Source organism: Podarcis melisellensis (assembly GCF_964234715.1).
Source record: "Podarcis melisellensis genome assembly, chromosome: 6".
NCBI classification, from domain to species: domain Eukaryota; kingdom Metazoa; phylum Chordata; class Lepidosauria; order Squamata; family Lacertidae; genus Podarcis; species Podarcis melisellensis.
This window is the reverse complement of record NC_138538.1, coordinates 67,282,970-67,304,725: the sequence shown is the minus strand read 5'-3', so window position 1 is coordinate 67,304,725 and position 21,756 is coordinate 67,282,970. Positions and strand designations below refer to the sequence as shown.

General features: G+C 40.6%; 1 protein-coding gene across 19 annotated transcripts in view; it reads right to left on the bottom strand.

Moving 5' to 3' along the window:
* ADGRL2 (adhesion G protein-coupled receptor L2) overlaps positions 1-21,756 on the bottom strand; it is a 244,508-nt gene that overhangs the window by 31,727 nt on the left and 191,025 nt on the right. For 15 of the 19 annotated variants that reach the window (XM_081914094.1, XM_081914087.1, XM_081914086.1 and 12 more), the window contains 9 exons: positions 13,837-14,133; positions 13,170-13,273; positions 11,551-11,736; positions 10,783-10,821; positions 6,263-6,446; positions 4,012-4,134; positions 3,539-3,744; positions 2,062-2,235; positions 763-969 (listed from right to left, as the gene is read on the bottom strand). In XM_081914094.1, coding sequence (XP_081770220.1) covers positions 763-969; positions 2,062-2,235; positions 3,539-3,744; positions 4,012-4,134; positions 6,263-6,446; positions 10,783-10,821; positions 11,551-11,736; positions 13,170-13,273; positions 13,837-14,133 — 1,520 coding nt within the window. The remainder of the gene's footprint in view (positions 1-762; positions 970-2,061; positions 2,236-3,538; positions 3,745-4,011; positions 4,135-6,262; positions 6,447-10,782; positions 10,822-11,550; positions 11,737-13,169; positions 13,274-13,836; positions 14,134-21,756) is intronic. The other 4 variants (XM_081914093.1, XM_081914096.1, XM_081914099.1 and 1 more) reach the window with 1 other exon arrangement.

Below are 21,756 nucleotides of genomic sequence, written 5' to 3'. Positions count from 1 at the left end.
CGGACAAGAGGCAGGTTTATCTAAGAACCCACTGCAGCCAACAGGGAGTTAAGCATTTAACTGCTTCCTTAGTCCCAATGGAGCTGCAGAATCTGTTCCACTGGATTACAGTAAATGATCTTGAACAATGATCATAAATCACAGAAACTACCATACATCATTCTGAATTGTCATCAGCTATGATCTCTCCTTCCCTCCCTAATACACACACAATATTGAAGAAAAAACTTGTTGGTCAATAGGTGGCTTAAATGCTAAACAATACCTAACAAGAAACTCTCTGACAGGCTTATTAAGCTTCTACTGGTTCCCAACTTAACAACATTGAACAGGCATGTTTTCTAGCTTTCTCTACAACAGAGGTCGCCAACGCAACACCTGTGGGTGCCAGTGGACCCTCCTGTACCTTCTATGGCATCAGTATTTTTTGTTGTTTAAACTGGTGTAAGTCTTTGTGGCGTAGTAAATTCTAAGCCATATACAGTGGTAAACTCATCTTCCACGCAAAATCTCAATGCTCTCGAGCTGAATGAGATAGTTCCATCTTTGCATCTAAATGAGAAGTTTCAGACATTAGTTGTTCAACCTTTTCTCTGCCTGCCATTATTTCCTGAGTAACCTACCCGTCCATGGAGTAAGTGGCTAAATGTTGCATCAAAAAAGCAGACAACTCAGAAACTTCTTTTGGCCATCAAATCCTTTACTGCTACCATTCCTTTCAGTGAGGTATCTTCAGATGTGTGTTAAATATAGAGGGCTTACCTTGTACTCCGTCTTATCGATGCCTATTAGGAAAATAAATTCTGCAATGAGGAGGTTGATGCAAAGGTTCTTGTGAATTGTGTTCCGGTCACTTTGAAGGCCGCGGAAGAAACAGAAAGTGAAGATGCAAATTGCCAGGCAGACAAGGGAAATGACAATCCCTACCCAGGTGATGACAGTGAGGAGTAAACCATGCATTCCATTGTACTGGAAATGATGAAGAGTAAAGAAAATTAGTGTGGTCACTGATCAATACAAAACTAAAGTATCATGTATGTTGCTAACGCGTAGAAATTCCAACTTTGTTCAAAGGACAGCACAACAGCCATTGGCAGTTACAGAGATAAACACTGGAGATAAACTAACTTTGAAAAATTATTATTATTATTATTATTATTATTATTATTTTCCAATAACCTGCCACATTTGAAGCCTAAGGGGTGTTTTGGAAGGAGGGCAGGGGAGGGAAAACATAATTTCTATATTGAATGCACAAATAAAGCATTGTTCAGGTCATTAAAGGAAATTTAAGGAAACTAGAGATTTTCAGTAAAAGCCATATGTTCCATAAATGGAATGGATGAATAACTCTCATTGTGTGATCCAGTTAGAGTAGGTGAGGCTGTCAGGCTCCTTGGCCAGTGATACAGCTCATGGCCAGGTAAGAGAAAATTAACATCCTTTATTATCATTTCCATGGCTCTGTAGCTCAGTAACATCTAGAAGAACTTGTACTTTATAGTTCTTGGTAGTTTTTGATTTTGCTTCAGAACTGATGCCATCCAGATACCTATTACCTGGGTCTAGAGAATGCAGAGCAGAATACACACTTCCCTTTTAAGTATGCTTTTGAAAGGTGTCAATATCCATCACTTTGTCAACAGTTAACCAGTCCCAATGTGAATTTGCAGGGTTTTCAAGTAATCAGTCTTAACTGCAATCCTATCAGAAATCTACAAAATGCTTTGAGAAAGCATGAGTATGTCAGAGAACTTAAAACTGCCAGAAAGCAGAAAATATTGGTATATAATGATAGGGGATGACTGTATATTTGAGCTCCTTTAATGAAATGGCATTCAGCATTAAATATAAGGAGCTGAACAGACACATTCTTTTTCTTCATTTTACATCTGAACCTATGGAACACAAAGGTCATATTTGGAATACTGTGAAATGAGATGTCCAGAAGGATTCTGAAATTATACTAACATCCGACTGTATAGATAGTTCAAACATAGAGAAATTAAAGTGGGTTTTCTAAATGTCATTTGGTTGCCGATTAAAGGCATTGTTCCTTACCGCAATTCCCCTATGTGCCATGAGGATTGCAAAATTGGTTAGGTGGCTACATGCACACGTGGTATGCGTTTTATTTGTGTCAATCAGCTTGCATCCTTGAGTTGACCAATAGCCCATCATAGTCCGTTCAGAGTAGTTCCAGAAGGAGCAATTTGCATTGAAATAATTCTTGGTCTGCAAAACACCAGGATGAAAGAAAATTAGAACTGTAACCCCAGAAATGACAAGTATGGCGCAATGGGCATAGAATACAATTTGGATTACATTCTCCACATTTTTGTGGTTTTCTGTTTTGGAGCACAATCGAATAAGGGGCATAGGTTCATACACCATTAAACAGCAATTAAGGTGACCTAGGATAGACTGTGGTGGATTGTACCCAGCATAGCAAACCCAACAAGAACATGTTGAACAAGCCTACCACCTAGTTATAAAGTGAGTCTAATAGTTTAAAATATGCCAAAGTGCAATCCACATTACTATAGATCTAATTTTAATCAATCAGTTTCCTACTTGCTGTTCAATGTTCATACTGTGCACTTGTGGCCATTTCTGCCGATCCTGCAGCAGTAGATTCATGAAGTTTCTCTAAAAGGCTTCTTGAATAATTGAGGATTTACTAACGAATTCACTTTCCTTTTCTCAATTTCCATCAAGTCTAAAGGATCACTAGACATAATAATTCAGATTACACTGAACTGAAAAACTAGTCTGGGGGAAAACACCTAGATAGGGGATTTTTCCTTTCTTTTTTTTTAAGAGTCTTCTCTTTTGGTAAATGGAAAATCTCAGCTGGGAAAATAAAATCGTAGCATTGGAAGGGATCCTGAGGGATCTAGTCCAAATCCCTGCAATACAGGAATCTCAACTAGATCATACATGATAGATGGACATCTAACCTCTGCTAAAAATAACAACTCTAAAGAGTCTGTTCCACTCTTGAGCAGCTCTTGTTGTCAAAAAGTTCTTCCTGATGTTTAGTCGGAATACTAACACCTGACTAGTTCAAGCACAGAGAAGTTAAACCTAGCGTCAAGCAGAATGCAGAAAACAGCACCAGATTCCCTTGTTGACTAAAACCTATCTGAACGATTAGTGAATGGGCTCCAGCAGACAGTATGGAATTAAAGCAAAATGTTCTAAGTTCCATTAAGATTTTGCTGCATTAAGGAAGCAAAATCATAAGAGCTGGTGTTTTTCTGTCCTGCTGCTAAGGTAAGAGTTAATTTTCACTTAGGAACAAATTAGAGCCATTTACATTTTCATGTTGATTACCGAATTAGCTTTCATTAAGAATACACTTAAGTTCTAATAATCACTGAACCAGGCTCATTTAATTTTATGTTCGTAGACTTAAACAAACCTGTGCCTCTGACCTAGTCCGACATTTAAAATTCAAATTGAAAGATCCACCCCCGTCCCTTCTTTGCTCTTGCTGATTTTATGACCTTCCCATTAATTCATTACCATAACTCACATCAATGTGTGCCAGGGTGAAAAGAACAGGGTCTGTCAAGTACACGCGACTGGACTCCTTGTTGATGGAGGCCGCAATGACGTCAGAGTTCACAGCAATGGTACTGTTCCTGCCAGCAAACTCTCCTCCCAGTTTGATGGTTGCATTTTCCGTACTGAGGAACTGGCCCAAGCTTTTGTAAATTATGAAAACCAGCTTTGCTAACCCTGTGAAAAGAAAGCTATTATAGTCACTTTAAGTAACATGGCATGTTTTAAATAGCCTATCCCTCCCCAGCTTTAGTGCAGAAAGATTGATTCGAGTAAAAAAAAAAGAAGGAAAGAAAGAAAAAAGGCCAGCCTAATGTTATTTACAAATGAGAGCTATCGACTGGCTATTTTTAATGTTGCTGAGGGTGTATTATTATAACACAGCAAACCCTTCCAAAATTAAGTTGCTACAGCTGAAAAATAAATGGTTTGCAAAAGACATACCGCTTCTGCTGTTCTGCTTCACAGTGTTCGAAGAGAGCTGGATAGAATTGCCTCCCGTGTTGCCCTGGGGGAATTTCAAGTCCTGCACCTGTCCTTCTGTACTCAGCACTGCAACTTCCAAGACTAGGTGGACAAAAAGCAAGAAGAAGGTTTTTGTTTTCTGTGGTCAGATTTGGCTGATGTTTTCCTTTTCCTTTTTTCCTTTCGGGATGCTTCTTTTCTTGCTTGTACATGACAGATGCATACCGGTAGCATTGGAGTCGTTTTCCTTTAAATTTTAATCAAACCCGAGTGCAGATGCACAAAAGTAACAGCACGCCAGTTCAAAGAACATGACAGCCAACCTGGTTTTAATGTGAGCCTAAGAGAGATCACTTCAAAAGTCCCAAGAGTTCTTAGTTGGAAGAAATGCTTAACTTTTGGAGACCAAAGCAGCCATGATGCATGAATTTTTAGTGTTTGTGTCCTACTTGCTATTGCTATGCCTAATCTCTCAGCAACAGGAAGCCAGAGGAGTAGATCATTAAAACTGTCAGAATGGGACTGGGGGCATCCAGGCTTAAATCTCTGTAGGGTGACCATGGCTCAGTCATTGTATTTTAGCCTAACCTACTTAAATTAAAGGGGTGGTGGAGGTAATAACAATGGGCACAACTCTGGGGAAAGGTAGGATATGGACACTGCTTTTTTTCAGGGGTTACTCAAGAGTATGCAGTAACAGCACCTCTTTTGTTATTGTTAAAAACTGTAGCAGGGTGAGTACCAGCAGCTATTTTTCTAGGAAAACAATGGGTATATATTTATAAACGTAAATAGATAAAATAAATATGGTTACTAGATAGCAAGTAGTTGGGCAGGGGCAGGGTATGATGGAATGGTGGAACCCACCGCTGCATCCACAACTCTCACACCGGCCAGGGGAGATGGCTGGAGGAGGGAGAAAGCAGGTTGCTGCAGCAGCCTGGAGGTGATGCAGCGATCCAGCCATGCTCAGGACCGATGCCAGCAAGTGAAGAGGTCCAGCTCAGCACCTCCTCTTTCCTGGAACATGGCTTCCACTGGCGGTACTTCTGCCCATTGTGGGGGAGACTCTACATGCTGACCTCGCTCTGCAAGCTGATAGTGGCTGTCAGTGCGATGGCTGGGTGGCGGGTCGCCTCCAGCCAATCCATTTCCCCAGCCCACCAGGCCTGGTACAAAGGGGATTTGCTTTGCAGGCAAAGGCCCACTTAACCTAGATGAATTTACTTTGGAGTAGACATCCTTAGCATTCCACAGCTGATCATCTGCAAACTCTGCTTTCACCTTTAGCAACAGAAACATGCCCCACCTCATTCACAAATCCACGTACCTGACATTCTCCCATTCATAAATTAGTTTTTCCATTTTAAGGTCTAGCCTCGAAATGTCTGTGACATATGTGTGCTCTATCTCCTAATATGTAGACTGGTATAAACCTCAAAGGCGCAAGGAGAATGGCATTTTACATCTATACACAACAACCTTCTTAAGCACAACAAGATATACCTGTATGTCCCTAATACATAATAGTTTCATTTCCCTGCCAGCATTTAAATGATAAATTATGCTCAAAGTGTCGGTAGCTATTTTGCAATCTGCGAAGCATGGCTATTTTGTATTGTGGGAGACGTGGCTCACTGAACACACTTTCACCTGAAGGCAGTTGTGTTTAATGCAAACATTTAGTCTATGTGCTATGTGCCCAAAGTTGGCAATGCGCTCTCCCTGAAAGTAATCTACATTCATTAGGAACCGATTATGTATAAAGGAGAAAGAGTTTCTACCACGAGGACTGAAAAATATGTATGTATTTTCTATCATTTATGTAGCACATTTTTCAAAGTGTTCAAAGCGCTACATACACATTTTATCCAGAAATATTTACAATAATCCTTCAGAAGTAGCCCAACATTATTGGCTCCATAATTCGGATGAGATAAGATAATGGTTACTTGCCTAAGTCCTTTGACTTAATTTTGTTAGCCAAAAATAATTGAACTAGGAATTTACAATCTTAGTCGCTATCTGTTCTATAACCAGAACATCAATCTACAATGCTTTTCCATTTTTAAAATGCAGGGGTTTCTGTATTATTTTCACGTAATATATTTCTAATTGGGCAGATTACACTGTTCCATCTAATGTGGAATATACGGACATCCCAAACCACTAGGTTTGGTGGACTCTTCCCACGGTGTGATGCCAAGCGTTTCAAGACGTATTCACTTACCGATGTGATCTGTAGGCATTGCGACCCTTGTTGGTTCTAAGAGGTTGTCAGCCAAGACAAAGGCCCCTTCTTCCAGGGTATCAAGTAACATGGTTGCAGCATGTGCTCGTTCAGAGGAATTCATATCTCTCCAGGAGTCTAGCGCTTGGGTCCTAAGCAGGTTGTCCACCGTGTCAACAATAGCCTGCATTCAGTAGAAAAATATTAGGCCTTACTGCCTTAAGGCAACAGGAGAGAGTCCTTAACATGATCTGATGACAATTACAATATTTAACTGTCAACATGATTTGCAGTGATTTAAAGACCAAAAGGCTACCGCTTTCCCCTTATAACAAAGAGCATTGATATAAGAAGCCTTGGAGCAGCAGCGAAAAAGAATATTATTAGCATACTGAAGCATATAAAAAGGGAACACTCATGGCTTTAATTTTAAAGTTCTTCCAGCGAGGCTAGAGCTACACTGGGCTCCGATGTTCATGTTAGGTTTGGCAGGAACAGAGGATTTCCCCATTTATTCAAAACTGAAGAATGATCAGTAGCGGCCTGATCTTACATACTTACACTCACATTAAGATACTCACAAAATAATATGCAATTAAGGAGGATTTTAGTGAAAACACGATATTCGTCAATTGAAGAGAGGCTCTTACGTTAATGCGTAATGTGGGTGATTGCTGAATCACCATGTCCCATTTACCTAGTTACAATGTGTCATTAGGCGCATATATCTATATCTGCATATGATTTGGCTGATTTCGAAAACAAATAGAAATGCAAACAGCGTGTGTCACACAAATAAAAAGATGTCGTGCCCAGAACACTGCTCCATGCCTGAATGGATAGAAAAAAGTTGGGTCAGGACTATCTATTGTCAGGAGCAAAATTAATTAGCCTAATCCATCTTAATATCCTCTTTCTGTCTGAATTGTGAGTCTCTACAATGGCAGGTGGGAGATACTTTTGGAGTGGAATGAAAGGATTTTCTTCCCCCCTTCTCTAATGGGAAATAGAAGAGTCAAACTGCTCACACTGATACTGCTTCAGCCATTAAATAGAGTGGAACAGAAATTGGTCTGCAGAGGCCATATTCATTAGTCACCAAGAAATACGGATCGGAGCCTCTGATCTGAGTTACAAATGAATCCTCTGTCGCGAAGTGAGGACTTGCTTCATTTGCATAGCATCAGCCAGCTTTCGATTTGTAATTTTAAGAGGTTTTTATTAGTCTTAGCCAAACTGGGAAGCTCATTTGAGACCTACTAAAAATGATCTCAGCGAGAAATTAAGGCTGTGCTGCAGTTCGTGTTGCGTGTATATACGCGTCCTGATGGCTGCATGCATTCATTAGCCTGATTCACTCCTTATATTTTTAATGTTGTCTGACTGGCTGCTTTTCTTTGGTCACGTTAAAATAGTCAGCTCTTTAATGACACTATTTCTTGTCAAAGGTGGCTGGGGAGGGAGGTGGAGAGTTAAAATAAATTCCCAGGCCATAATGCCACAGTCCAAAGGTAGCAAGGTCTTTTTGGTAGTGGTGCCCCATACACAGAACATCCTTGTCAGAGAAGCTTGCCTGGTGCCCACCTGCATTGTGCCAAGTGTAGACATTTATATTCTTCCAGGACACACACATTTTTAAAATATGCTTAATTCCTTGCCTCCTCTCCCACACAATCCGGGAGATGTCAATCGTGACGTATTTTAGATGCCCATCAAAAGCTTAGTTATTTGCTTGGGCATTTTTGACTGTTAATCCGCCCCCCCCCCCCATATGCACTCCTCAGTATTTTGTTTTAGTATTCCAATTATGGATTTTTAGTGACAACATGTATTTTCATCTTATTTGTATTCTAGCCTTACAGTTTTATGGATTGGTTGTTTTTGTGTGTGTGTTTTTTAAACAACTTGGTAAATTGCTTAGAGAGGGTTTTTTGTTTTTACATTAAGCTGCCTATAAATTGCTAACATAAATGTTTTCCCCTTGCCGGTTTAAAACTGATTTTGTGTTGCTGTGTTTGTGCTGGCTTTGGGGTGGTTTTACGTGCTTAAGTTGTATTTGTATAATTGGAATTTGTGTGTGTGTTTAAACTATGAGTTGTATTAAGTTTTACTCAAGAGTAGGCACGTGGAAAGTAATGAACATGGCTAAGTTAGGTACATCAATTGCAACAGGAGTACTCTGAGTAAAACATAGCTGAATACCAACCACTAGAGAACTGAATTCATGAATGGTATATAAATGTAGCAACAATAATCTCAAGGGTGGAGGGGGTCATGTAGAAGATGTACACATGCCCAGCCATTAGTATAGACTTCCAATGTGGGGTATCCAACAAATGTACGCTTCTTTGGGTACTGGAAGCCTATGTGTCCGGACATCTATGTGCAAAGGCTTCCCCCACCTCAGACATCCACACTTAATACATAGGTGGCAAGAGTGGGGCCTGAAGGAGCCCCTTTCTACTCATATTGCCCCTTTACAAGAGTAAAATGTGAAGGAGGCTTGAGACCCCACTGATTTCAGTGGAGAATATTTATGCCTGTGCTCAACCTCCTCATTCAAATAAATCATTGGGAATTAACGCCTCACTTAAGACCGGCTTGTAACTCTAGATGCTTGCCATCACAGTGACAAAACATTTTCAGTAGCAACCACACACATGGTTATTACATTTTATCCAATGACATTTATCTTCAAAGGTGAAGTGCAAATGCAACTGTAAAAAAGAAATCAACCCAATTCAGCAGACTTTGCTTTGTGTCCCCACTCACTGGCTTTAAAAGAGAGCAGTTATCATGATATAATTTTAAGATACATGTGGTTCCCCCCGCCTCCTACTCTCCTTTCCTTGCAAAACCACTTGATAAAACTGAACTTTGGTCTCCCCAAAGTTTTATCAGCAGCTGAATGTAAAACAGAGGGCAAAATGTCATCTGGGCTGAGAGCAGATGTAACATGTTCCATGGTTAAGCAATCAACAGCCAGCCAAAGGATTGTGCAGGACCTTTTTCCAGCCTTTGGTAAGATGCATACCCCATAGTTGAATATTATGTCTGCACCTAGGACTAACTGGGATCCCTGTTACCCCCAGATGAGAAAGCGTGGTGTAATTCTGCATTAAGTTCTGGTAAGCTCCAACCATAGTTGGCATTTCTGCAGATGTTATAGCTTTCATCATGGCTAGTTCCTTCGCGGAGTGGGACGATTTGTAACTCCAGAGAAAAGGGTTAAGGAAAAGGAGTGAACAATAAACTGGTCCGCTCTCAGTTGCACAGTTGTTCTTAAGCAGTTGGACAACGTTACATCTCTTAGGAGCCTTTTTATTATTGATTTTATTCTATGCTGCGCTGCTTCGGGTTTTTTTTTTTTAATTGCTATTTTTAATACCAATTGGTAACATTGCAAAAGAAAAAACTACGAAGACATATGGAATGCATGTTTCAAAACAAATCAGCAGCAGGCTTTCGTTTTTCATCCAACATCCCACCACAGTTGAAATACTGACATTAACCAGAACAGAATACACATAATAAGACCTGCAAGACATTCCAAGTTCCTTAGTATCTTTATGCCTCTCCTGGTATATGGGAAACAGGATATGCTTCCAGGAGAATATGAGGAAAGTTTGCACTGTATCTGTAACTCAAATGATCAAAGCTGGCCTTTGTTAACTCTCCACACACACACACACACACGCTTCCCTGGTGTCACACACACAAAAGAGAACTCGCTGAATTCAAGAGTGCACAAAAATAAAATAAAATGTAGGGTAGTTTAACATGTGTATGTGTTGGGGTTTTTGTTTTTTCGTCATGCACAAGCATGGGATGTAATCCATAAGACACTCTTGCCACACAAACTCCACTGAACCAATGGAAGTCACGAGGCAGCAGTGATTAGTGGATTCCACTAGATATGGCTACACAGTCTTTGATACACAGATCTGCAAACACAAAACCCAGGTGCAAGGGGCAGGGCCGTAGCTCTGTGATAGAGCATCTGCACTGCATGCAGAAAAGTCCCGACTTTAATCCCCAGCATTTCCAGGCCGGTCTGGCAATGTCCCCAGTCTGAAACCCTGGAGAGCGGTTACCAGCCAGTGTAGGCAATACTGAGCTATGTGGATCTATACTCAGTATAAGGCAACTTCCTGTGTTCCCATGTCAAACAATTTGTGCCCATTGCCAGTTTTGTTTTCCTTCCACAGGCACAATACCACGAGGAAGCAAAGCTGTTCTTATTTCCAATTCAGTTAAAAGCTCCATGGCTGCTCTTTTTTTTGATAAAAGGAGGAGGAAAGGAAGTATCAATTATTGATTTATTATTTACGACTGGCTTTTTCTGAAGGTATTATACCCGTGCAAAGCCAACACCTTTTTTTTTGTACAATTGCTGTGGGGAAGGCACAGTGCACAATTATCAAAGACTGAAATACATAGGGACATGCAGCAGGAGGGAAAAGCGTGGCAGCAGGTGACTGAAGCAGGGACAAAGCAAGGTGACAGCACAGGAGAGATACCTTAAGGTAAGACCTGCATGTCTTCTCTCGCTTTTGGAGCTTGGTAATAAGACAAAAAACACACATCAGAGGTTAGACATTATTATTTTTTTAAGGGTAATAGGATTAGTACTACTTGATCATTGTTCAAACGCCTATTTGCTAACCGGAGAAATAAGATCTGCTGATAAAATTAACAATCTTAAAGTGTGTTAAAGTATCACTTCCAGATGAATCTGCGGGTTTTTAAGGGAGTGAATGAAGCACAAGGCCATTCCAATGCATTAAGGTTAGTTCATGGCTTGGTATGTCAAATACTTCTAAAACGTTAGTATTATACGTCAAATACGTTAGTAAGAAAGTCACCGGGGGGGGGGGGGCGGAAGAGTATTCATTTTTCCCTGCCGCAGTTTGTCCCCCCCCCCCAGGTTGAGAGTTATAAAGGATCAAAGGACACAACAGGTCTGATTCTTATTGATGCCTTAATCATTGTTCTGTTTCAGGCTGCTGCTAAAGTATAATTAACATTATCCGTTCAATTCCTTCTGCCCACATGGGAACGGTCACATTCCGTTCTGGTGTACCTTTGGGGACTCTGACACAGCATCAGAATCCACATGTCTCCATGAATTTGTTGGTTCCTCCCCCCCCAACCCCCCCCTAAATGTGCCCTACTTCAAAGGACTAGTGCAAAATACAGGCAGATATTTTGCAAGAGAAAAGAAAGAAAGCCACAAGGCCAGGTTGTTCTAATGCACACCAGAGAAGGCTATTCAGGTTGGTATCTACCTTGTTATAACTCCGTCCAGCAGAGTCCTTCTCGTTAGGCTTCAGATCTTGCAGCTGAGCATCAAGAATATCCACCAACTGTTCCATCAGTCTGACTGAAGAACTCACATCACCAGCATAGATTTGTCCTTTGGTATGTTTAGCCAGTTCATTGGCAAGGCTAGCAGCATTTTCTCCACTTCTGATCTGAAATGACAATTTAAATTATTTCAGTGATGCCCCCACTGCCACTTAACTCTTAGAACACTTTATTTCTAAATAGAAAGGTGGGTTATTTTTTGTTACATCTTTTTTTTATCTTTCAAAGTTCTTTTGTCCTTAAAAAAACAACTACTGCCCTACACCCACAAAAAATGAGAGATAATATGCAACACTGCTTAGATTTAGTAAAGTGCTATATGCATTGATGGTGATCTATCTATCTATCATCATGTCAATTCCAAGCATTCCATTCTACTCTCTCAGTGCTCCATCACATTTTCAGTGTGACCAACAAATTCTATGCAGAATGGGGCTACAGAAATAGTAGGAGACTTGATTCTTAATCGCAAGGATCTGCAGGGCTAAGGAATGAGCCCCCTTTTCCCAAGTGCCTTCGCTTTCTTCTCCAGGAGTGAATGGCCACCATTCATCGCGTGGTGGGATGATAAAGTGCTGCATGGAGAGCTCTGCATTTGCAGGGAGCAAAACCAACCAATCTCTGCAGGCATTTGAGATTTTTTCCCCCTTTGTGCTTCTTTGGAGGAAGCGGCGGGAAATGAGGCAGTTTGTTTGTGATGTTTCCTTCCACCCGCAATCTCCAAGAGCTGGGTTTCAGCACAGGGAAGTCAATCTGAAACACAGATTCTTTTGTGGGGTGGGGAGTGTAACATAGGATATCTTTATTTGCTTTTCACCCCAGCAGTTACGGAGGCTGTCAATGTGGCAGGCAGAATGTGACAGTACAGCTCAAATATTTAGGAAACGAGAATGGGATACAAGAGCTGATAGCTAAGGACAGAAACAGTCCATCCTGTCCCTGTCTTATGCATATTAACTTTCATAGGGATTTCCTGCTAGTAACACAGTGTTTTAAAAATTGCCCTCATTTTACTTATAGACCACCCTTTATTAAACAAAACAAAAATACAGAGCAGGTGCTCAACGAATGGCTGTTCTGTTAATGTCTCCATTCTTGTGTCCCTTTGCTGAAAAATCCCTTAGCTCCAGCTAGGCAAAGATCAAAGCAGAGGAGACAGCCTTTTACTTGGTGCAAATATGATGTTCAGCACCATTTCCTGTGAAGGATGTGGGAACTGTAGCTCTTGGAAGGAGAAGATGCTCCATTGAAAGCTAGGAGAGCCCCATAACTGCCACATCCTCTGCTTTAACTTTCACCTGGCTGAAACCAACATTGTTTGCCTTGAGGCAGAGTAAGCCAGAAGCAGCAGTTTGCATGGTGAAACCACAAGTGTGTTTGCCCCAACCCTTGAAGTGGGCAATATCATGACATCCCTATTAAAGCCCTGGGATGGCAGGGCACTTGATTTAGTCTCGTGCAACGTTCCCAGTGTTTGTCATAAGCATCTATGCTGGTAATCATGGGCATGGTATCATATCAAAAATATTTTCCAACCCACCTTCTGAGCCAGCTGGTTTACCCAGTGTGAAGTACAGTTGCTAAGATCAGGACCATTCGGGTTCCATTTTCCAGTGGAAACCATGCAGAGGTATGAAGCTGTTCCTATATAAAGGATGAGAAAAATGAAATGGAAGTAAGAGTGTTCAAGTTGTTTGTGCATGTGTACATTTTTTAAAAAATGTTTCGTAAGCACCTGGGAGATACTGGATTAGGGCTTCAGTACTTAAGTCGCTTTAAAAGAGACTAAGGAAGCCTGTAGGAAAATGAGGTAACAAAAGGCAATGATGCCAATTAAAAGCAATGCTAAGAAAGCCAGGACAAAATATCAGACTTTATACTGAATAAACAGAGAGAAAAAGAAAAAGCTCTAGCATTTTCTGGAAACCATCCAAAGTGGAGTTCATAATGAGAAATACAGCAGAAAGCAAGTGTGGCTGAAGTCCTGTCTGTTGCAAAGACCTATGATCTGGAATCCTTGAAAAGGGGCTGGAATGTAATTCTGTACCTAGGCTCCAATGCCCTCTACAGCTTAAAACCTGAAGGTGCCATTTCCTTGCAAGCAGCCAAGATCATAAGAAAGATAGTCCGAGGCTAAGGAAAAGAGGGTTCAAGATATAGACACCGGAATGTTTACTTAAGCTGAAAATCCAGTTTTAAGGTCTTACCACGAGTTCCTTTGGGACAGGGGCGTTCCACCATGTTTCCTCTTGGAGTCTGAGGCCAAGTTATATCCCTTTTCACCTCAAGTTCACAGAACCTCTCTGGCAAAGGGAAAAAGCTTGTAACAGGAGGAATTTTGGTCGTTGATACTGCTGGCGGTGGCTTGGGGCCTTTGCTTTCATCCCCCTTCCCCCCAGGTAATGTTGTGCTAATTGGAATTTTCTGTGGCGTGGTGCTTGTAGTTGACACAGTTGTCTTGTACAGCTCTGTGGAAGGAGTTATGGTCTCGGCTGTGGTAGGCACTGGGGAGAGAAAAGCAGTGTTACACAGAGAAGTACCCAGAGAAGTGGTTGTGAAAACATTTACACCTGTATTTCCCTTATAAAATTAAAGTCTCATTGATTCAATATATGAGAATGAATCACCAGGTTTTCTGGGGAAATGTCTGGATGATAAAAATTATATGTGAGCAGCAGCAACGATGGTAGTAGCAGTAGTAACATCAACATCATCATCATCTTCAGACCACCTAGATATGCCACCTAGCTACCAAAAGAGCCATTTCTGGCAAGATAGCGGAATACACAATTTAGAAAAAATTGACAGATATAGTGTGACTTTTTCACCAATCCCACCTTACACCTGCAGCCCCCATTGCTCCCTGCTAAATGCTTCTCAGGAGGACTCTCTGGAACAGCGTGGGGAATGAGTGAGAAGGAATCATGATGGCTATGTTCTACTTCCACTGCTAGGGGTGCTAGGGGTGGTAAACCTTGGAATCGTAGTTACTGAGAATCGCAAGTGGGGAGAACACTATTACACTCAAGTTCTGCTTGTGGGTTTCCCATAGGTATCTGACTGGTCACTATCAGAACAGGATGTTGGATAGCCTGATCTAGCAGGGCTCTACTTGTATCCCTGTGTTCCTAATCAGTGAAAATGATCTACCTGCCTTCTTCATCCAGCAGGAACCATTTCCTGGATACCCATTCCCTCTGCAAACGGAAGGAGCTTTTCCATGGCTGGAACACCAGGGATCCTAAGCATTTATACTAAAAGTCTCATGGAGTGCAATATAGAGTAAGTGTGGACAGGAATGCAATCTCAGTATACTGCTGGCAGCACATATTCTTATTCTCTCCTCTCTCTCTCTCTCTCTCTCTCTCTCTCTCTCTCTCTCTCTCTTACACACACACACACACACACACACACATAAACACACACAGCCATCTACCTAATAGTTATATTTCTAAAAGCTTCGACTCCCTACAGCAGGCTTCCTCAAACTCGGTCCTCCAGATGTTTTGGCCTACAACTCCCATGATCCCTAGCTAGCAGGACCAGTGTTCATGGATGATGGGAATTGTAGTCTCAAAACATCTGGAGGGCCGAGTTTGAGGAAGCCTGCCTTAGAGGCCTTAATACTGATTTATTTCTGTACGATAAAATGTGTATGAATACCTTTAAACAAAGAAAACATGGCAGAATCTACACTATAAAACTAAGTTCTATATTTGAAAAGCAAACAAACAAGGAAGCAACAAATGAACACATTCCAAAACGAAAAAGTAGGTTGTAAATAACCAGGCCGTTTACACACAAAAAACCACCCTAACTTCATGTCATCCACTCTGCAACTTACAGCAAGATAATTACTGTAACATCTTCCCACCCGGCAGCCATTTTTGCTTGAGAGATTTCCAGCATGCCTGATTAGACCCAAACAGAAAAAAAGCCTCGCATGCATGTGTTGTTTTAGTGTTTCAACATCTCAGCCTTTAAACATTCCCCTTTCCCTATTTTGATAGAGCAGGTGTGAAGAAAGAACTAATTTAAGCCAATGGCAAGTACACAGACAGCTTAATCACTGATGTCAAGAAAACTGGATTTAAACAAGAAACTTCTGGTTTGGGTTCTGTAATTGGTAGTTCTATCAAGCTGACAACATTCAAATTAAAATACATAGGGTTTTTTCCACATACAAAACATTCCCATTGTACGTAAGATTCCCAAGAGTAAATAACCTAGTATATGCCGAAGATTACACTGTTCCACTCAGGACTAATAATTATCACAACTAGACTTTCTATATACAATAATTAATAAGGCATAGAATCATCGACTGCACTTTAAATGGACTGAATGGGGGGGGGGGAGCCTCTGTGTGTGGCAAGTGGCCTTGTGTATGAGCTCACTCAGTCATATTACTCATTTTAACATGGCAGGAGTGACCGTGTTTTGCTGTTCCAGGGGAGTCGGGTGTATTAACCTGTTGCATCATATTTTTTTTCTAAAAGTATGTACCACCCTTTAGTATATAATCTACATGGTGGTTTATGGAATAAAACCAGCAAAAACAGGGCAATAAATGCTAGAAAACGCCAACCATCAATAAAACAGCAGAAGAAAAGTCATTGTTTTTAAATCCCTCAAATGCTGAAAATACCAAAGGATATCAGACTAGGCTGCAAGTGTAACATAGGAAGCTGCCTTATAGATTCCGATCATTGTTCAATGTAGTTATGCCTGCATTCTTTAGCAGCCTGTTGGGTTTCAGACAGCAGTCTTTTCCAGTCCTGAGACCCAAGACCTTTTGCATAGAAAAGCATGTGCTCTTCCACTGAACCAAGGCTCCATAAATACACAAACACACACACTCCCAGAGAAGGTTCCCCTCATTCTCACCAGCCACTTTACTTTGGATGAGCAAAATATCTGGAAATCAGCTATTGAATATTATCTTACTACATAAGCTGGTTGACATAAAAGAATCATTCTATCAGTTATCCAAGTCTCAAGCTTCTCAAGCTGCAGAGGTTTTGTAAGTGCTTATGCTTTCTGTTGGAGTTGGAAATGATCTGGTAGCAGTGGAACTCTCTAAATAATGGCACAATGTGTTCCCAATGACAGGTACAAATGAGCATCCTTGACTTTGTATTTTAGTCTCTGTTTTCTTGCAGCCCCAAATACAATTGTTGAAATAGTCACGCTTAGAGAGAAGGAGGACCTTTCTAACTGTGGTGGCTGAGCTATCTCTGTCCAAGAAGGGATTTCACAATGGGTGTACCAGGTCCACTTTATGTGTATAAACATATGAAACAGCTGGAAAAGCAGGCACTTCCGAGGGCTCTCTCCCTTGAATAATATATATATATAAATTTAAGTTTGCAGGATTGGGAGGCAGAAACCTGGGTTTCCCCATGTGAAATTAAGCTCTGCTTATCATAATTTGCAGGGACAGGTCTCTGATTTGATCCATCTCCGCTCTTGAAAAGCTTGTCGTAATTGTAAATAACGGCTTCCAGGAAAACTAGAGAGAAAAAACAAAATGAAAACAAAACGAAACAAAAAAGGCCAACCATCAAAGGGTACATTCAATATTCAAAAGTGGCAGGGTAATCTCCTTCCAAAAAAAGGTAGAGTGGGCAAGCCTGCCTGTTCATTGGGGTATTAGAGTGCCGCTGGCTACAGCGAAATTCAAAGCAACATTGGCTAGTGGAGCAACACAATTCATTACTTAGGGTTTTTTATTCCATCATCTCCACAGGTGTGCCTGCCACTTTTGCAAACAAAGAAGAGACAGGTCCCTGCCTGGAGGAATTTACAAACTGTGACAGGTATTCACTCCTTTCCATGTCAGGCCTTCTGGAAACAACTGGATCTGACACTTTTCAGGTTTAAAATTTTCCCTTTGACACTTATTTCCTAAAGGCTTATGCTTTCTTTCTTTCTTTCTTTTTTAAAAAAAGCGATTTAAACCTCTTCTGTCTTTAGGCTACAACTTATCAAAAACATATATTCTTGAATGTAAATTGAATTTAACCACAAAATGCAAACAAGGAGAGAGGCACCAGGCTGTCTTTTCAAAGAACTTGAAAAGAATGTTTCTTTCTTTTAAAAGAGATGGAGTTTCCAGTTCTTTAAGAGTAGGGACAAGGGTTCTGACAAAATAAAAGCCTAACATAAATCTTCCTGCACTCCTACAGTGGTCAAAAGCTCTAATCATCCCATCATCTCCATTTACTATTTGAGGGAAACATATTTCACAGAAAACTGAAGCACAAATCTTTCAGTGTGGGTTTATTTATTTATTATTTTTAGGACAATGGATGCCAACATAAGAGGCTAAAATGTCCGTAAGAATTTATGATTGAATGTGTTGTATGTGGAACTCATTAGTTTCGTATATTTTATGTATATTCTAGAATGGTTCTCAAACTTTTTTTCCCTGGGTCACTTAAAAATTGCTTGGGGTCTTGGCAGACTACTTAATAACCTTTTTTCCACCACTGCTGCTGTTTTCCTATAAATCAAAGTACATACATAACTAGCATTTTAATAACCGTTGTCTTTCCTTTCTAATATAATGGATATTCCTGTTTTTGTGAGCAAAGTGGATGGATGTGGAGTCTGTTATTTGTCCGCTTACATGCAGCGGTGCAACCAGTGGGGGGTAAGGCTTGCATAAATATGAATACAATTTTGTTTTTCATTCCTTAATAGCTACAAATTTCTATTTACATCAAATTCTGCATGGAAGCCAGCATCAATTCCCCTTCCAAACAGGTGTCAAACTATAACCAATAGAAAACAACACACAATCAACCAAATTCATCCAATGAAAACCACACAGGCACAGCTGACAAAATGTGACCAGTTGGAACTATGGGATGGAGCCACACCAACACTGCTGTCCTGGCCATGTCCACTCAGAATTAAGTCCTAGTGAACGCAATGGTGCTTACTCCTGGGTAAGTGAAGTTGGGATTGTAGCTATACTTCAACCCCCTGAAAATAACTTAAGACTAACTTATCACACTTTCAATAGGACCTAGGCCAAGCTACCTTAGCCGAATGTATGTAAAGCAGTAGGGTGATGCTAATTCAGAAAACTTGCATTTTTAACTTCTGGATGAAATCGAAGGAGGCACATATTTTTATTTGGCATGATAATCAAAAACAGTGTGATACTATGAAAATCAAGGGCCTGGAACCAGGTCCTCGTTAGATTGTTCATTAAATCCAGCAGTCCCTGGTCAAAACAACTTTGACTTCCATCATCAGGAGAAAAAACCCTAAATCAAATGCAGAGCCAAGTACTCTTCTCTGTTCCACAATCTTTCTGTGGAGCATCTTGAGCAGAACTTGTGGAATGCAGTCTAAGAACCTCTGCTCTAGCTAGTAATAATTAATACAAACCCGGGTATTTTACCGTGATTGTTCATAGCTGTTCCCTCTTTCTAGCTGAGTGCAAATCATGGTTTTTCTGGTTATTTTCTATCTCAAACCAAAAACATCTTGAGCCTCACGGGGGGTTTTCTTCCCCCTAGTCTGAGTGAGTGCTGCCTGTGCACGATTCTGCTGAGCTGTTTTTTCAGCCTAGCTTCTGGAAAAACCTTTCCAGATCTGTCTATCTTCTCTGCAAGTTCTCTCCTGACATTGTGTGAAACCTCAGTAATTTTATTCTGATTATAACGCAGCCAGGCTTTTGATGCTTTCTCAATTAACGTTTGTCAAAAGTGTCACAAGCACTTGCAAAAAAAAAAGTGTCAAGAAGCCACAACTGATTCAGATCTTGGGGTGTTGTGAGAAGAATCTAGGAAGCTTTTCCTTATTACTAAGATCTTAGACATTCAGTGACACCATGTGCTTAATTAAGACATTCCTGACGACAGAAATCTGTACCAACAATAGTGCAATTAATACTCTCACAGATCCTCTTACTTTTGACAGCTTCTATCTCATTTTAAGCTACACTTGTGCCCTACAGCTTAACATCACTAAAAGGGATCACGATGGCTCCTTTCTGAGGTCCAGTTATGAGGTTAGAATCACAAGAGCATATAATTTCATCCACTACTCTAGATGCAGCTGTTCCAGTGCCACCCATGTGGCTATTAAAATCAATACTGAGACACATCTGCTTTGTCTGAAAAACGATCTGCATCTTTCTTTTTAAGTAATTTGTGGGGAGGTGCCCTTTTTGGAAAATCGTTTCCTAAAAGCTCTGTGTATTTGCTTGGAATGAGAAATGGCACCAGTTCAGCATTTATTCACCATTCAAAGGCTGAGTGGAGTGGCAAAGTCCACACTTCTTTCCCTAAAGGTGGCACCACAGTCATCCAAGCAGACTTGGAATTGTAGAAAAGGAGAAAGGCTTGCAGGTGGGACACGCTCTTGGAAAAAGATGAGAATCCAGGACTTCTTTATTTTAATGTATCTAACTATTCAATAAATTGAAAATGGGCCCAAACTCGCTGTAGAGATGCACCCAGAAAGCATTATTTTCCCCGCAAGTGGCCAGGAGCTGTAGTTTTGCAATAGTGTCTAGCACACCAAATTCCATAGCTGCGACCAGCCTGCGCTGTAGATTAGAAGAGAGACAGAATAACTCTTGTTAGGATTATAAAGTTCCCATCTGCATTCTGGTATGAAGAGTGTTGGCAAGGAGCACTTTCACGCAACAGCATTCCTGTTTAAGGAGGGACAGCATTGTTTCTCACATGAAAACAATAAGCACAGCCAGAGCAGCCCTTACAGATATGTCTCAAGAAGATTGCAGCTGATCAGCCAACCCGTTCAGCTTCCCACCACCGTTCTGGCTGCGCTTTCTGGCTATGTACCCCCCTGGAAGTGCCAGATCACACCTAAATGGATAATTATGGAACACACAGGCTGGAAATCCTTTCATCACTTTTGAATTTGCCTTACCCCATATGTGCCTACTGGCACTTTTACAGGTGCTACTTATTACCCATACCATATCGATAAGAACTTGATCGCTTATTGATATCAGGCAGGAACCAAGAAGAATTCAGTGAAAGCAGCTGCCTGATATCAATAGGCAATTCTACCCAGATGTTTAAAAACTTTGTGTGTCTTGATTTGTTTTAGTTTATTCTATCGTGGTTTTAACTTTATGCATGTTTTAAATTATGGTTATCATTTTTTAGTGATGATTTTATTGTTTTATCTTTTTGTAAACTGCTTTACTGGTTGTTGTTTTTTCTACAATCAAGTGGTACATAAATTTTATGAAATAAATAAATGATAATTCAGTGACAACAGACAAAAAATTAGGTGATGATCGTATAAGGACCTTGGAAACAAACCTTAATACACGTTTCAAGGGAAGAAGCTTTAATTGAACTGAGTGGAACTTATCTCTGAGAAGCTTTGGATAGGAATACCCTACAAATATACTTTTCTCAAATCTGAAAACCTTAGCATGTAGGTCAGCAGCTATCAGTAAATTCAGAAGAAAAACTTTCAGTCATATTTGAGAAATGTAGAGGATGAGATCCAAAGAACTATTTAACTAGTTCTTCAGATGCAAGGGAAATTGAACTTTCGTTCCTGTAAAATCATCGCCTCTCCATCTGCCCCAAAACCTGATTCGTCAAAACTAGAAAAGTTTGGGGGGGGGGATAAGCGAGCATTACTCAGTGTGGGTCTGGAGTTCACTGCAAACTATCCTGGTGATAGTTTATTCACCAGCTATATAGATATAGGTTGATTTAAGGGGAAGGGGAAAGCTGGGAAAGAACGCTAATGAAATTTGCAACTGGATCGTCTCATGTATCTAACACATTGGCACGTGTTGAAAAGGTGTGCTGAAAACCCAGCAAATAAAACCGTGTCTGGTGTGTGGGCGCAGTAAATACACACAGAGGACCTTGCTAGACTGTGGCCACATTGTCTCCTTGTCATCACAAAGCAAGCTGAAGCAAAATGCAAGAGAGAACAAACCAATCCCACAGTCAGCTGCTGTAAAAACAAAGACAATAAGATCCTCAAAATGATGCAATGCAGAAGCATGCCATTGTGCCATACCTAACAGAAATACCTTAGCCCCTAAAAGGACTGGTTTGGAAACGGCATTTTATATTCCATGAAGGTATGCATGAAGACTGATGGATATTGCA